Source organism: Macaca fascicularis, chromosome 8 (genome assembly GCF_037993035.2).
Source record: "Macaca fascicularis isolate 582-1 chromosome 8, T2T-MFA8v1.1".
NCBI lineage: Eukaryota > Metazoa > Chordata > Mammalia > Primates > Cercopithecidae > Macaca > Macaca fascicularis.
Genome location: NC_088382.1, coordinates 96,312,405 through 96,327,912, shown reverse-complemented (window position 1 = coordinate 96,327,912; position 15,508 = coordinate 96,312,405). Strand labels below are relative to the sequence as shown.

The 15,508-nt window shown below is 40.2% G+C and overlaps 1 protein-coding gene across 4 annotated transcripts in view; it reads right to left on the bottom strand.

Moving 5' to 3' along the window:
- Positions 1-11,057: 11,057 nt before the first annotated feature.
- CPNE3 (copine 3) overlaps positions 11,058-15,508 on the bottom strand; it is a 48,775-nt gene continuing 44,324 nt past the window's right edge. For all 4 annotated transcript variants that reach the window (XM_045398471.3, XM_005563653.5, XM_005563654.5 and 1 more), the window contains exon 17: positions 11,058-14,195. In XM_045398471.3, the coding sequence (XP_045254406.2) occupies positions 14,073-14,195 (123 nt within the window). In that variant the 3' untranslated portion in view covers positions 11,058-14,072. The remainder of the gene's footprint in view (positions 14,196-15,508) is intronic.

The window sequence follows — 15,508 nt, the reverse complement described above, 5'->3', positions numbered from 1 at the left end:
CAGTTAGAAGTAATGAATTAGATTTACATAAAGCAACAAGGATAGATATTTTAAAAATACTAGTATAGTTTTTTTAAAAGAAAAAAGAATGAAATCTTCAGTTATACCATGCATGTATATTTCTATAAAGCTTGTCTGATAAAGACCACCAGGAACAAAACTATAGTATGATACAATAAAGCCAAGTTTATTAACATGATGCAACAAGGGACATTATTCAACAGAGAAAATCTGAGTGTCCCACCAAACACAGAAAAAGACAAGGTTACTATAGGATATTGGGGAAGGGGAGAGGTTAAGTGGAGTTTAAATGAAGTGATATTTTGATAGGCTGTAATTAAAGCAAGACAGTATTTAACATCAGGCTTGAGCTAAGAAGCAAATGCAGGGCCCTGTTTCCTTGAAATGGAACGTTGTGTCCAAAACTCTCTTATTTGAAGTTGTGTACCTGGATGCTTTTCTGTGTCAAAATAACTCAGACCCTCCAGGCAAAAATGGAATGTTTCAGTCTTACTGATAAGATTTCAAACAGCACTGGGTGAGGTGGCTCACACCTGTAATCCCAGCACTTTGGGAAGTTGAGGCGGGTAGATCACCTGAGGTCAGGAGTTTGAGACTAGCCTAGCAAACATGGTGAAACCCTGCCTCTACTAAAAATACAAAAATTAGCTGGGTATGGTGGTGGGCGCCTGTAGTCCCAGCTACTTGGGAGGCTGAACCCGGGAGGTGGAGGTTGCAGTGAGCCAAGATCATGCCACTGCACTCCAGCCTGGGCGATACAGTGAGACTCCATCAAAACAAACAAACAAACAAACAAACAAAAAAACAGCTATTTCAAAACGAAATGTTTTTCTTAATAATAAGTAAGTAGACAGGAAGCAATTATCAAACATACACACATGCACACACACAAAGTTGAGGCAAAAGAAGTCCCCCATGCTAAGTGTATTAGTCCATTTTCATGCTGCTGATAAAGACATACCCGACACTAGAAAGAAAAAGAGATTTAATGGACTTACAATTCCGCATGGCTGGGGAGGCCTCACAATCACTGCAGAAAGCAAGGTGGAGCAAGTCACATTTTACATGGATGGCAGCAGGCAAAGAGAGAGCTTGTGCAGAGAAACTCCCGTTTTTAAAACCATCAGATCTCCTGAGACTTACTATCATAAGAACAGCATGAAAAAACCCACCCCGTGATTCAATCACCTCCAACCAGGTTCCTGTCATGATATGTGGGAATTGTGGGAGTTACAATTCAAAATGAGATTTGGATGGGGACACAGCCAAACCATATCACTAAGGTTTAGACAGGCTCAAAATAATAATAACTAGGACTTATACAGCATTTACTGTGTACTATATACTGCTCTAATTGTTGTACCTCTATTAGCTCACTTAATCTTCATAATAGCCCCATAAGGTAATTATTATTTTTATCATCCTCATCATTTTTCCAATGAGGAAAATGAGGCATCTCTTTCCCTAGGCACTGTGAATGCGAAGATTTCCCATGTCCGGATATTGGAAAGGGCTCACCACACTCCACAGAGCATACTCATACACATGTGGAGCTTTTATGTAAAGGCCATGGAAACGATGCAGCAAGAGAAAAAGAGCACAGACAAGCAGTGGGAGTCTGACAATCATCCCATGAGCAAGTTCCCCAAGGTGGTTACACAAGGATCCTACCAGACTCTCTCAGGGATTGAACCACCAAGATCTTTGCATGGAATCTAGGCTTTGAGAGAGCTCAAAGCTATAAAATCAACAGTGGGCTTCACATACCCCTCTCTCCACGTATCAAAGGCACGCTGCCTAACCAATTAGATCACTAGAAAACCTTTAGTGAAGAAATTGACTCTTGGAGTCGCCAGAGTTTAGCACTTTAAACACCACATTATTCTCACTGCCCTTATCTTGGCCAAGAGTCAGAATTCAGACATCCAGGGGTCCCCAGAGATAAAGGCTGTGCTTTTCCCTACTTCTTTCTTCCCCTGCTACTGCTAATCCACATATATCTCTTCCCTGGACTCCTTATAATCCATGTTCATTAATCATTTGACTAATTAATTGATTTACAGATACAGCAGGTCCTCAAGTAATGTAATTACATACAATGTTGTTTTGTTATAACATTAATGAGAAAAAAATAGATTCCTCTCTATAGCCACTGTCTACATGGATTTTACATGTTCTTTTTACGACTGTGTGGGTTTCTCCAGTTTTCTCCTGTATCCCAAAGAAGTGCCTGTTAGGTGGGCTACTGTGTCTAAATGGTCCCAGTCAGAGTGAGTGTGGGAGTGTGTGTGGGTGTGTGTATGTGTTTGTGAATGTGGGTGTGTGTGGGTGTGGGTGTGAGTGTGTGGGTGTGTGTGAATGTACCCTATGATGGATGGCATCCTTTCCAGGGTCAGTTCTCACCTATGTCCTTCACTGCTTGGATATTCTCAGGTCACCTGAGACTCTGAACTGGAATAATTGAGTAATTATCTTGTTTTAATTAATCTTTCTTAAATGTGTGTACAGCTCACACTTACTTCAATGTTTAATATTATAGGTGTCTTGGTCATTATTTTGAAGTTTGGTGATGTTTTTATGACCAGAAATATGCCATGGTAACTTAGCTCTTATTTATACTAATTAGCCTATGGTAAAATTGGTTAATGTCAAGAGAAGACTTATTATATATGAAAGTTCTTCCCCTACCAGGTCTTTCCTCACTGCCCAGGTCTGACCTCAACAATTAATCACCAGAAATACAGTGCAGCATAGGCTGGTTAAAAGAGATGTATCATGATAAGATCTGCAGAGAAAGAAGGAAGAAGCCACTCAGCAGAGGTTCCATATTTTAAATATTAAATAGTTAAAGAAGGAAAACAATATCTCTATAAGAAGTAATTTTTTCACCCTGTGGGCACAAGTGTTTATTTCAACAAGTAATTTCCTCTGATTCACTGAAGCCATCCCAAGTGTAATTTGCTCAAAATTGAGTACAATATCACCTTCTATTTTACTTTTATCTGTGGCCCCCAAAACTCAGCACAACCTATAAGCTGTCCTCTGGTCTTAAAAATGCCCAGCTCTAATTTCATTGTCAAACTACATTAATTTGCTTTTGCTAAGTAAAATGTGGTGAATTAAAATAATCATTTATTAGCTCCTGAATTATTTATTAGATTCTATAGGTTGCCAATTTGAGCTCGTTCTTCTGGTCTGGTGGTTCTTCTGGTCTTAGCTGGGCTAATTCATGCTCTATAGTCAGTTGCTGGATTGACTGGGGGCTGGCTGGTATAGAACAGTCTCAGGACAGTCTCAGACGGGACAGCTTGTTTCTAATCACATGGTCTGTCATGCTGAAAATGGGTACACTGGGTGTGGAGACTGCACAAGGTTCTAAGAGAGAAAGCAGAAGTGAGCCAGGCTCTTGAGGCATAGGCTCAGAATTCACACATCATTACGTTTACACATTCTATTGGCCAAAGTAAGTAACAAGACCAGCCTAAATTAAAGGGGTAGGGAAATAAAACCCACTTCTTTTTTTTTTTTTTTTGAGACGGAGTCTTGCTCTGTAGCCCGGGCTGGAGTGCAGTGGCCGGATCTCAGCTCACTGCAAGCTCCGCCTCCCGGGTTTAGGCCATTCTCCTGCCTCAGCCTCCCGAGTAGCTGGGACTACAGGCGCCCGCCACCTCGCCCGGCTAGTTTTTTGTATTTTTAGTAGAGACAGGGTTTCACGGTGTTAGCCAGGATGGTCTCGATCTCCTGACCTCGTGATCCGCCCGTCTCGGCCTCCCAAAGTGCTGGGATTACAGGCTTGAGCCACCGCGCCCGGCCTAAAACCCACTTCTTAATAGGGGGACAGCAAAGCCACACTGCAAAAGGAGTGGATCCAGAGGCAGTGGAAGGATTCTGGCCATTTTTGCAATCTATCAAACAGAATTGTCACATAAAACACTCAGTTAATGAATACTTTTGTTTGTTTGTTTGTTTGTTTTTGAGACGGAGTCTCACTGTCACTCAGGCTTGAGTGCAGTGGCATGATCTCAGCTCACTGCAACCTCTGCCTCCTGGGTTCAAGCAATTCTCTTGTCTCAGCCTCCTGAGTAGCTGGGATTACAGGCATGTGCCACCACACCCGGTTAAATTTTTGTATTTTTAGTAGAAATGGCGTTTCACCATGTTGGCCAGGTTGGTCTCAAACTCCTGACTTCAGGTGATCTGCTCACCTCGGCCTCCAAAAGTGCTGGGATTACAGGCGTGAGCCACCATGACCAGCCAGAATAATTTTTTAGTATAGATACGTTCCATGCCATAATTGTGACTTGCCTGTATGAAGAAATATTCGTTTTTATCCAAAATTCAAATTCAACTTGACATCTTGTATTTTTGTTTGCTAAATCTGCCAACCCCACACACAGACCATGTCAAAAGTAAGCAAAACCTTTCTTTAAAAGAGAGAGAACGTGAAACTAGAAATTACTTTTAAATTGCACAATTTCAGCCAGGTGCGGTGGCTCCTGCCTGTAATCTCAGCACTTTGGGAGGCTGAGGCAGGTGGATCATCTGAGGTCAGGAGTTTGAGACCAGCCTGCCCAACATGATGAAACCCCTTGTCTACTTAAAAAACAAAGAAACAAACAGATTAGCTGGGCGTGGTAACATGCGCCTGTAATCCCAGCTATTTCGGAGGATGACACAAAAGAATTGCTTGAACCCAGGAGGCAGAGGTTGCAGTAAGCTGAGATCATGCCACTGCACTCCAGCCTGGGTGACATAGCGAGACTCTGTCTCAAAAAAAAAAAATAAAAAAATAAAAAGCACCGGGTATGGTGGCTCACACCTGTAATCCCAGCACTTTGGGAGGCTAAGGTGGGTGGATCACTTGAGATCAGGGGTTTGAGACCAGCCTGACCAACATAGCGAAACTCCTGTCTCTACTAAAATACAAAAAATTAGCCAGGCATGGTGTTCCGTGCCTGTAGTCCCAGCTATTCGGGAGGCTGAGGCAGGAGAATCACTTGAACTCAGGAGGCAGAGGTTGCAGTGAGCCGACATTGCGCCACTGCACTCCAGCCTGGCGAGAGAACAAGACTCGGTCTCAAAATAAATAAATAAATAAATAAATACATACATACATACAAAAATTAGCTGGGCATGGTGGTGGGTGCCTATAATCCCAGCTATTCAGGAGGCTGAGGCAGGAGAATCACTTGAACCAGGAGGCAGAGGTTGCAGTGAGCCAAGATTGTGTCACTGCAATCCAGCCTGGGCAACACAGTGAGATTCCATCTAAAAACAAAACAGAAATTTAAAAAAGAAAAATAAAATAAATTGCACAACTTCACCAATTGTAGTATTAGAATGGGCCGAAAGCTCTAAGTATACCCAAAGGAAAGGAGCAACTTGGTCCCCTCTTAACATAATACATAATAAGTTTGTTGTATGTGGCTCAGATAGCTTTGAATGTAGCCCAACACAAATTTGTAAACTTTCTTAAAACATTTTGAGGTTTTTTGTAATTTTTTTTTTTTTTTAGCTTATCAGCTACCATTAATGTTAGTGTATTTTATGTGTGGTCGAAGACAATTCTTCCAATGTCGCCCAGGGAAGCCAAAAGATTGAACACCCTTGATATATAAGAATCTATTTTATTTTCAGTTTTATTAGATTAAAAATTGCTACACAGAAAACCAATAAGAGAAGAATCTGTACTTTTAGTAATTTGGACCTGTTCTATATTTACAATAATGCCTTTACCCTCCTACGAGGAATTTTTTAAATCTTTAGAAGGTGTTAATTAATCATTATGCTGTTCTGGAATTTATTAGAACTAATCAGACCAAAGATACTTGAAATTGATATTTTAAGTACCATACCCATATGCTGTAGTAAAATTTGATGTTTTTCTCTGTGGGCTTTTATGACTGACTGTATTTTTCCTACTATAACTTTTGTGACTAGAAGTGACAGTGCAAAGGTCAAATAAATGTGCATCATTAAGCAATGCAACCTGACATTTCTAGATAATAACTCCCTCGGATGAGGAAAGGGAGTGATACCTGAAAGGTCACAGCCCCCTTACTGTCCCTTTGCACCTCTAGAGATCTCTGCCCACTGCACACAATGATTTTGCTACAAATTTATGAGAATCTTCTCTGCCGGGAATCCTAAGTAATACAGAATTCAGCATACAGTGTATGCTAAGGGTTATTAACTAGGCTCATGATACAGCTTCTTGCATCCAGCTTTGAATAAATCAAGCTCTGTTGTTTATACCAGAATACTAGACTTGCAAGGGAATTTAAAGATTCCTACTCCAAGTCCTATTTTACAAAACATTAAATAAGAACCTTTGTCCAGGGCTACGCCAGAGTAAAGCAGAGTTCAAGGTCAAAAGACAACACATGCTTTTCAAAAGTGAAGCCCATGGACTGGCTTGATAAAAGTAGCATCCACCTAAAGAAGGCCTTTTTCAAATAAACAAGTACATTTGCCAAGATCTTATGGGATCAAATGATGATCAAGTCTGCCTTGTTAGGACCATATTTATATTCCAAATCTGAGAGAAAAAAATCAGATTTAGCATGTCCTTCAGAAAAGGACTAACCACAGATTTCATTAAAATAGAAATATGTGTGGTCGGGCATGGTGGCTTATGCCTGTCATCTCAGCACTTTAGAAAGCTAAGGCAGGCAGATCGCTTGAGGCCAGGAGTTTGAGACCTTGTCTCTACAAAAAATAAAGAAATAAAACATGTAGAAGATTAATATTGTTTGAATTTCAATGTCACATTTGTAAAAGCGAATAGATTTAGTTATGAAACAAAAGGGTTCTTTCATACATTCATCTCCCTATACTAACAATGTTCCTCAACCCACGCTTTCTTAATCCATGCCACTGACAATGCCAATTTCTTTGCTGAAAGGCTCTTCCACTTTCTCTACATTATAAAGCTCCGTAAAAACCTTTAAATCCCAGATGAACTGTCAAACCATCCATGAAGCTCTCCAAGATCTTCCCACTGCCCTCACCACTCTCCACATTGAATAGAAAATCTTCCCATTCTAAGCTTCAGTATTTTTTTTCTTTTTCTTTTTCTTTTTTTTTATTTGAGACAGTCTAGCTCTGTTGCCCAGGCTGGAGTGCAGTGGCACATGTCCGCTCACTGCAAGCTCCACCTGCCAGGTTCACACCGTTCTCTGGCCTCAGTCACCTGCGTAGCTGGGACTACAGGCACCCGCCACCACGCCCGGCTAATTTTTTGTAATTTTTTAGTAGAGATGGGGTTTCACCATGTTAGCCAGGATGGTCTTGATCTCCTGACCTCGTGATCCTCCCGCCTCGGCCTCCTAAAGTGCTGGGATTACTAAACTAACTTCTATGTTTTTATATATGCTCTGGCAGATACTTCATTCATTCATTCTTTCAGTGTCTATTTAGGGGATGCCTTCTAAATGCCAAGGTAACTTCTAGGCTCTGGGGAGAAAGCAGTGAACAAACAGGCAAGAATCCCAGATTTCTTGGAACTGACTTTCTAGTGGGTGAGGGAGGACAAGAAAAAAACAAAAAAACACTTTTTTTTTTTTTTTTTTTGAGACAGGGTCCTTGCTCTGTCACCCAGGCTGGAGTACAGTGGCGCGATAATGTATCACTGCAAGCCTCAACTTCCCAGGCTCCAGCAATCCTCCTACCTCACAGCCTCCCAAGTAGCTGGAACCAAAAGTGTGCTCTACCACAGCCAGCTAATTTTTGTATTGAGACAGGTGATTTAGTTTGGCTGTGTCCCCATCTTGAATTGTAGTTACCATAATCCCCACGTGTCATGGGAGGGACCTGGGTGGGAGATAATTGAATCATTGGGGTGGTTACCTCCATGCTGTTCTAGTCATAGTGAGTAAGTTCTCATGAGATCTGGTTATTTTATAAGGGGCTTTTACCCAACTTTGCTCTGCACTTCTCCGTGCTGCCACCAGGTGAAGAAGGATGTGTTTGCTTCCTCTTCTGCCATGATTGTAAGTTTCCTGAAACCTCCCCAGCCATGCTGAACTGTGGGTCAATTATACCTCTTTCCTTTGTAAGTTACCCAGTCTTGCGTATGCCTTTACTAGCAGCATGAGAACGGACTAATACAATGGGTTTTCATCATGTTGCCCAGACTGGTCTCAAACTCCTGAGCTAAATGCATCCACTCACCTCAGCCTCCCAAAGTGCCATGATTACAGGCGTGAGCCACTGCACCTGGCCAAAATAAATATACTTTAAACAGAGAAGAAAAATAAAAAGTACTAGGGAAAGAGGTACACTTTAAAATAAGGTAATCAGAAAAGGCCTCACTGAGTGATGCTTAAATAAAGACCTGAAGGAGGTGAGGGAACAAGGTTCCCAAGTGGCTACGGGAGGCTGGGTTTTCAGGAAGGGGCAACGACAAGTGCAAAAGCCCCGAGCCAGGAATATTCCAGGCTCAAGTAAGAACAAGAAAGCCCATGCGGTTGGAGTGAAGGATAAGAGATTAGTAGAAGTTTAGAAAAGGAAAGAGCAGGAGGGGCCAGACCATAGAAGACACTGAGAAGTTGGTAGGATTTGTGGTTTGAAGGCACAGAGGAGACTTGTTAGAGCTGCGGTACTAAAGGGAGGGAACTGCAAAAGGGGTTGTTATTGAAAAACTGAATAATTGAAAATGTGATCAGGGAGGGGTTTACTCAATAACGATAAAGTCGAGCATGTGACCCATAGAGTGTGGGCTGAGGTTGAATAGAGAGCAGTATTATTATAAGGAGGGATAGAGAGAGTGATCTAATCTAATGATGTGAGATTCAAAGTCAGAGGTTTTAAAGAGGAGGGAAAAGCTATCTGAAAGCAGAAGGGAGGATCAAGGAGGGGAACTACGCAGCCTCTAAGCCCAGTGGCAGATCAGGGAGAGGAAATTATCATCATTTGAGAGGGTAGCAGAGGAAGCAACGTTCTTCAAGAGAGGCAGGTTTGACTTAGAATTAAAAGGGGAAGGTACTGTTCAGAAAAAACATTGACCTCAGAAATTTGTGCTAATGAGTGACCCAGTTTTTGAAGGCAGAGTGGAAGGGTATGGGGCACTGGAGAGAGGTGGGATGTGGAGTCAAAATACAGGGGTTGGGAACTAATGGTCTGGGCTTCTTGTGAGGACTGGCATGAACAGCGATCACAGGATGGCAGTGGAGAGCAATGAATGATAGCGGGATGAGCAGGAGAAGCATCTTTCCAGAAGCAGTATTCAAGCGCCCCTCTTCACTCATCACCATGGATGCCTGAAGGCACGAGAAAGGCCCGTCTTACTCCAACCACAGCAGAGTCCCTCATCTTGCTCACTCTTGTTCTGTTTAGCATCATATACTGTCTCCTTTTCCATATTAGATCATAAGCTTTGAAGTCAGCAAGAATATTTTTTTATGCTGTTTGAATTCCCCTGTTGATTGCCAGTAATAGACTACCCAATAAATATTTGTTCAAAGAAAAATTGAATACTTCTTACTGGAAGGAAGGGAAGGTTGAAAAAAAACAAACGATTGCCTACTCAGACTTTTCTCTGAGAACTCCTTAAAGTTCCCCATCCTTGAAATTCTTCTGAGTCCAGTCCTAGAAGACCAGGTGCTGCTATAAAACTTGGTGCTTTGTGAGCACCAATAAATGCTTTGGAAGCATCTGCTGATGAAAGACCAGAGATAGCTCTCCTTTCCCAAGCAGTAAGGAATCACAATTCTGCTCATAATAATACTTGCCATCATTGTGGAGGAGGGAATCAACAGCCAAGCCAAAGTGTATGGACATTTCAACCTACTGTGGTTTTTCTGGAGAATCTGGCCAAATGTAATGATGATCAGGAAGTGATGCTACTTGGTGATAAGTGACAAGGATGATGGTCTTGCTACACGCAAGGGTTTGGCAATCCTGGAGATCTGTTATCACCAGGTCTGAACCAGCCTCTGCACCATTAAGGAACCAACAAGATATGGGTCTACCAGACAATGTGATAGTGAGGCAGGAAAAGCTCAGAATTTGGAAACAGACCTATAATCAGACACTTAGAAAGTATGTGACCAAACAGCTGAGTCTCTGCCAGAAGGTGACCACTATCAGCTCTGCCATCTGGCCTTCACCAAGGCAAAGCCACTGAGACTAGACCCACATTTGGTCACAGGGTTCCATATGGAACTCGGTGGGCTTCTGAACTCATCTGTCTGCCCTACAAATATGGTCCTCTGGCTTTTCAAATGCACAAATATAATCACATCATTCATTTGCTTAAATCCATTTAGTGGCATCCCATTACCCTAAGCCTCAGTCTGAACTCCCTTACCTGCCCCAAAAGGCCCTCAGGATGTAAATACCACCAACTACTCCACCTCATCTCTTAGCTCTTTTTTTTACCACTTTCCCTCGTATACTTTATATTCCAACAAACTCAAACTTCTGTCCACTTCTAAAACATTCAACTCTATACTTGCTATTGGCCTGACAGCTTCATAAGTGCTTTTAACCTTCTTCACCCGGCTAACTTTCAGGTCTTAGCTTACATGGCACATCCTCAGGGAAGCGCTCCTTGCCTCTCAGATGGGTTAGGTCTCTCTCTACTGTATGTTGTTTCACACACAGATCTCACATCTCTATAATTACTTGCTCAATGTTTTCTCTCCCCCACTAGACCATTATTTCTACAAGTCAGCTACTGTGGCTGTACACTGGCAAAGTCCTGCCCAATGCCTATGACAAATGCAATTAAAAAATTCGTTTTAGTTAGGTGCTTATACTATCCTTCCTAACATGATTGATAAAATGTGAGTGCTACATATCTCAGGCCATTCTAGCTATAAGCTACGAATCTTTCCTTTACTGTACCCAGAAGAGTATCTTGGACCCACTCAATATCTTTTAAACAAATAAATCCCATAAAATAATATCCCCCAAATTGTTTAATTCAGTAAAATATGAAGTCGAGGCCACCTAAAACACTATATTTTATTTTTAACTTTTCTATTGTTTTGGTCACATGTAAAGAATAAAAATGAAAACAAGACACTACTGTGTCACATCAAGAAATAACTTTATCCACAAGGAATTCGAATGTAAGATATATTTAGCATCAATTCATATATTAGTAACTTATACATGTATTGTCAAGTATGACATCCATAAAAGCACAAAACAGTTTCTAACACGTTCCACCAAACTTCTGGCATACTTTATGTGTCATTTCCATGACTACCAACCACACATATAGAGACTAGGGGATACTTAGTGAAGACGGCTTTCCAGGAAGTTTATAAAATTGGAAAAAAAAAAAAGAGGCATGTCAAAATACAGCATAAGTAGCAATGGGGCCCTGAATTTACTTTGGAAAGATTGCCTAAGGCACCACTATAATGAACAGTTGTAAATCCCTGATCAGACTTCAAATTTTTCTGGTCTTAAAATGTCAATTCTAACCACAAGGTTAGGTGACTAGATTAGCTGGTATACTATTTCCTCTGTGCCAGCATCTGTAAGAAATATTACATCTATCCTGGACACTATCACTCTGATATGTATTAGTAATAGATATGATTATATGAGGTGTGAAAGTCAATATGTGTAATTTTTCTTTAAATGCATTTTAAGAACAAATAGCACTTGAATGAATGGTGGCACAACAGAGAAAAGGACTATTTTAATATAAAACAATATTAAATCAGCATGTGATGAGGTTGAGTGCTGAAACTGTGAAAACTGATAATTTAGAAATTGTAAACGCTTTTATTCGAAATTGTAAAAAGGCACCAATTACCCTAGTTTGCTGGAATCACAGTTCTTATGAATAATAGCATCTACTGATGAACATGACATGAATTAAATGTTTTTAAATTTTAAAACAATTTTAAAATAGAATAATTTTGATAAAATCAGAATATAAAATAATGAAGACCAAATCCAATGGATAGTGATTAACTGTTATTTGGATGAAGAAAACCAGGAATGCTCATGACCAGCAGTTCCCAAGTACCTTGTGCAGGTGACTTAGGGGCTGCTGAGGAGTTGGTTAAGGAGAAGGAGAATACGGCCAGTGACTGGGACCCTGCCTCAGCATCAAACAGATAAGCTCACTTCTGTGTTTTACTGTACATTGAGAATATGTGTAAGTCATTTTTTTAAAAGGTTTCTTGTGATTAAAAGAGAAAATTCTGAAAACCACAGCAATATATCAATGCTGTTTCCAAGCATACAAAGATAATTAGAACATCTGAGACAACTATGGCTCCAAACAATCAGAAGAAGGGTTAGTTTTCTTTTCTCCTATTGATAATGTCAAAATGATGTGTCATCTATTGAGCCATACTATGGAGTAGCAGGCTACTAGTTAGGCGCCTTCCCCAGTTAACAGCACATATCCAAAGGACAGCTAGCCAAGTGGGAAGGTGGTAGGTAAATGCTCACCTGGGCTAGACAACCATCACAGCAAGCAGGTCCCCTCTCAGCCTGGCCTTGGCAATAAGCTGCTTCTGAGAAGCCACAGCTGTCTGTGGTTGAGAGCTCACTCCCTTGAGGCATTGCAGAGAACAAGAGACATGGGCTGTGGGGCAGCTTTTCAGTAAAACTGAGAGGCACATCAACGTGGCACTGTATGCGTCCACTTAAGGATATATGATAAACATGCAATTTCAAAAGGTAAATTATTAAAGATAATTGGCCAATGTATAGATATGCATAGTTTTTAGCACATAGGCCCTCAATAAAATATTACTGAATCTATTCCAAAAATGTAATGTTCACTAAGTAATACGCTGTAAAAGGTAAAATCAGGAAAAGAAATTCAACTCTTCAAAAAAAAAAAAAAAAAAAAAAAAGCACATAAAATCCACCCTATCTTAAAGCAGCAGTTGGAAAAGTTTTCTTCTTTCCTTTTTCTAAGTTGCAGTAGGTTTTATACCTAATAAAGTCTGTTCTAGACATAGGAAATAGCACATTATTAAATTGTAAAACGCAATTTTAATTAACAGATAACTGGTATCATAAGTTTAAAAATCAGACGAAAATGGCACTTAAAAAAAGGAAAAAATGACTCAGTGGATCTATACAAATCAACGTGTGGGACCTCAGCAAGGAAAGTATAAAATATTTTTTTTAGTAAGTAGTTTTTCATTAGTTAGAAGGAAATGGAATTCTGAATTTCACCTTATATGTTTGGTCCTCTTACCTTTCCTGGACAAAACAGTCCTAACTGTTTTAACAAATCTCAATTAAAGTAATCTAATAATGTAGAATTCAGGACAACCTACCATCTGTGCATCTACAATATCCTGAAAGTCATGCTCAGTTAAAGAAAAAAAAAAAAAGCCAAATCTGAACATGTTTACAGTTTTCCACAATAAAATAAAATATCTAGAAAGGCAAATAAAAATAGTTTACTTACATGAGGTTATTTTTACTTGTTGATTGTACATTTAAAAAACTGAGTATGTGGCTTTTCCTGCTCATTCAGTACTTTTCATAAAGTCCCAAGTTGAGTGCATGCTGTTTTGTAAACCATAGTGTCTAAACTGTAGCAAAAATCAGATGCACAGGAAGGTAATTTTTACCTTGCAGAAAAGCACTGTATACAGAGTGAGGAACAAATTTGATATCATATAATTTAAGGAGCTCTCATAACCAGGTATGGACATTGGCTTATAAAACATACACTGTGAATCAGGCACAGCAACCTGCAAACCACATCATCCCAAGTTTTCCATTCTTCCTATTGAGAAACATTTAAAAACAGCATTTTCATCATATGAAAGTAAACAAAAACAACAAAATAAGCTTTCCTCACACTAATTTCTAATTCAAAGAGCTTTACTGCAATTAATGTAAATCACTATCAATCACTGAATTGATTGGGCAGAGATGGACTTGGCACTGTCCCCCTAAAAGAGCCTAGAAAGAATGCTTTAAACAGATATAATCCATAGAGAAAGAGATTTACATCATAAATGCTGGAGGCAAAAAGTACATAGAATGACAGATACATGATTTAGGGTGAGAGACGGCATTGCTCCACATAACACAAAAGAATTCTGTTGAAGTGGTCACTGCTTCTGTTGTTTCGTGGCTGGGTTCTTGGGAGGAAGGAGTTTGTATGTATTGAAGTAGCCCACCACCTGCTGGGGAATCTCTGCCAAGACACACTGAGCAAGTGCTTCTTTTGGAGCCTTGTGAAAAACAAAATCAACGTGACTTTGTTAGCAACTGAATTTTCCTGGCTTTTTCATAAAAGAGACTAGGGATACTTCAGCAGCCACTAAAATGAAGCAATTCTAATTCATAGGCCTGTACCTTTTCTTAGGAACAGTCCATGAAATATAGAATGACCTAACTAGCCAAAGTTACTTATGATTGCTATTACTGTCCCTGCTAACATTTGTCAAGTCCTTTTTTGGTGCCAACATTCTAACATTTGATGATTTTGTTGTTTTATAACTTTTAAATGTGGGTCTTTCATTCACTTGGTTTTTTTTCTTTTTTTTTTTTACTTCTTTTTTACAATTACAGATTCATAGGAAGTTGCAAAAACAATAAGAAAAGGTACCATGTACCCTTCACCCAGATTTCCCCAAAGGTAACATCTTACATAACTACAGCATAGTATCAAAACCAGGCAGCTGACATTGGTACAATTCATAGAACTTACTCTGATTTATAATTTTACATGTACTCATTTGTGTGTGTTTGTGTGTGTGTGTGTGTGTGTGTTTCTGTATAATTCTATGCAATTTTGTCATCTGGGTAGATCTGTGTAACCATCACTACAATCAAGATACAGAACTTCCCCAACACCAAAAAGATCCCTACCTAACATTACTACTTTATAATCACAACACTCCACTTCCTCCCTTCCCATTGCTGGTGGGAATGTTAAATGATACAGCCACTTTGGAAGAGTTTAACAACTGCTTTAAGAATTACACATGCAACTACTGTATAACCCAGCAACTGTAGTCCTAGGTATTTATCCCAGAGGAATAAAAACTTACATTTGCATAAAAACCCATGCATAGGCTGGGTGTGGTGGCACACGCCTGTAATCCCAGCACTTAGGGAGGCCGAGGCAGGTGGATCACTTGAGGTCAAGAGTTTGAGACCAGTCTGGCCAACATGGTGAAACTCTGTCTCTACTAAAAAATAGGGAAAAATAGCCAGGTATAGTGGTGCACACTTGTAATCCCAGCTACTCGGGAGGCTGAGGCACGAGAATCACTTGAATCCAGGAGGTGGAAGTTGCAGTACTGTACTCCAGCCTGGGTGACAGTACTCCACTGTACTCCAGCCTGGGTGACAGAGTCAGACTCTGTCCCAAAACAAAAACAAAACAAACAAACAACAACAAAAACCCATGTATAAATGTTTATAGTAGCCTTGTGTGTGAGAGAAAAACAGGCAACAGCCAGATGTCCTTCTGTGGTGAAACAGTTACACAAATGGTGGAGCATCCATACCATGGAATATGACTCGGCAATAAAAAGGA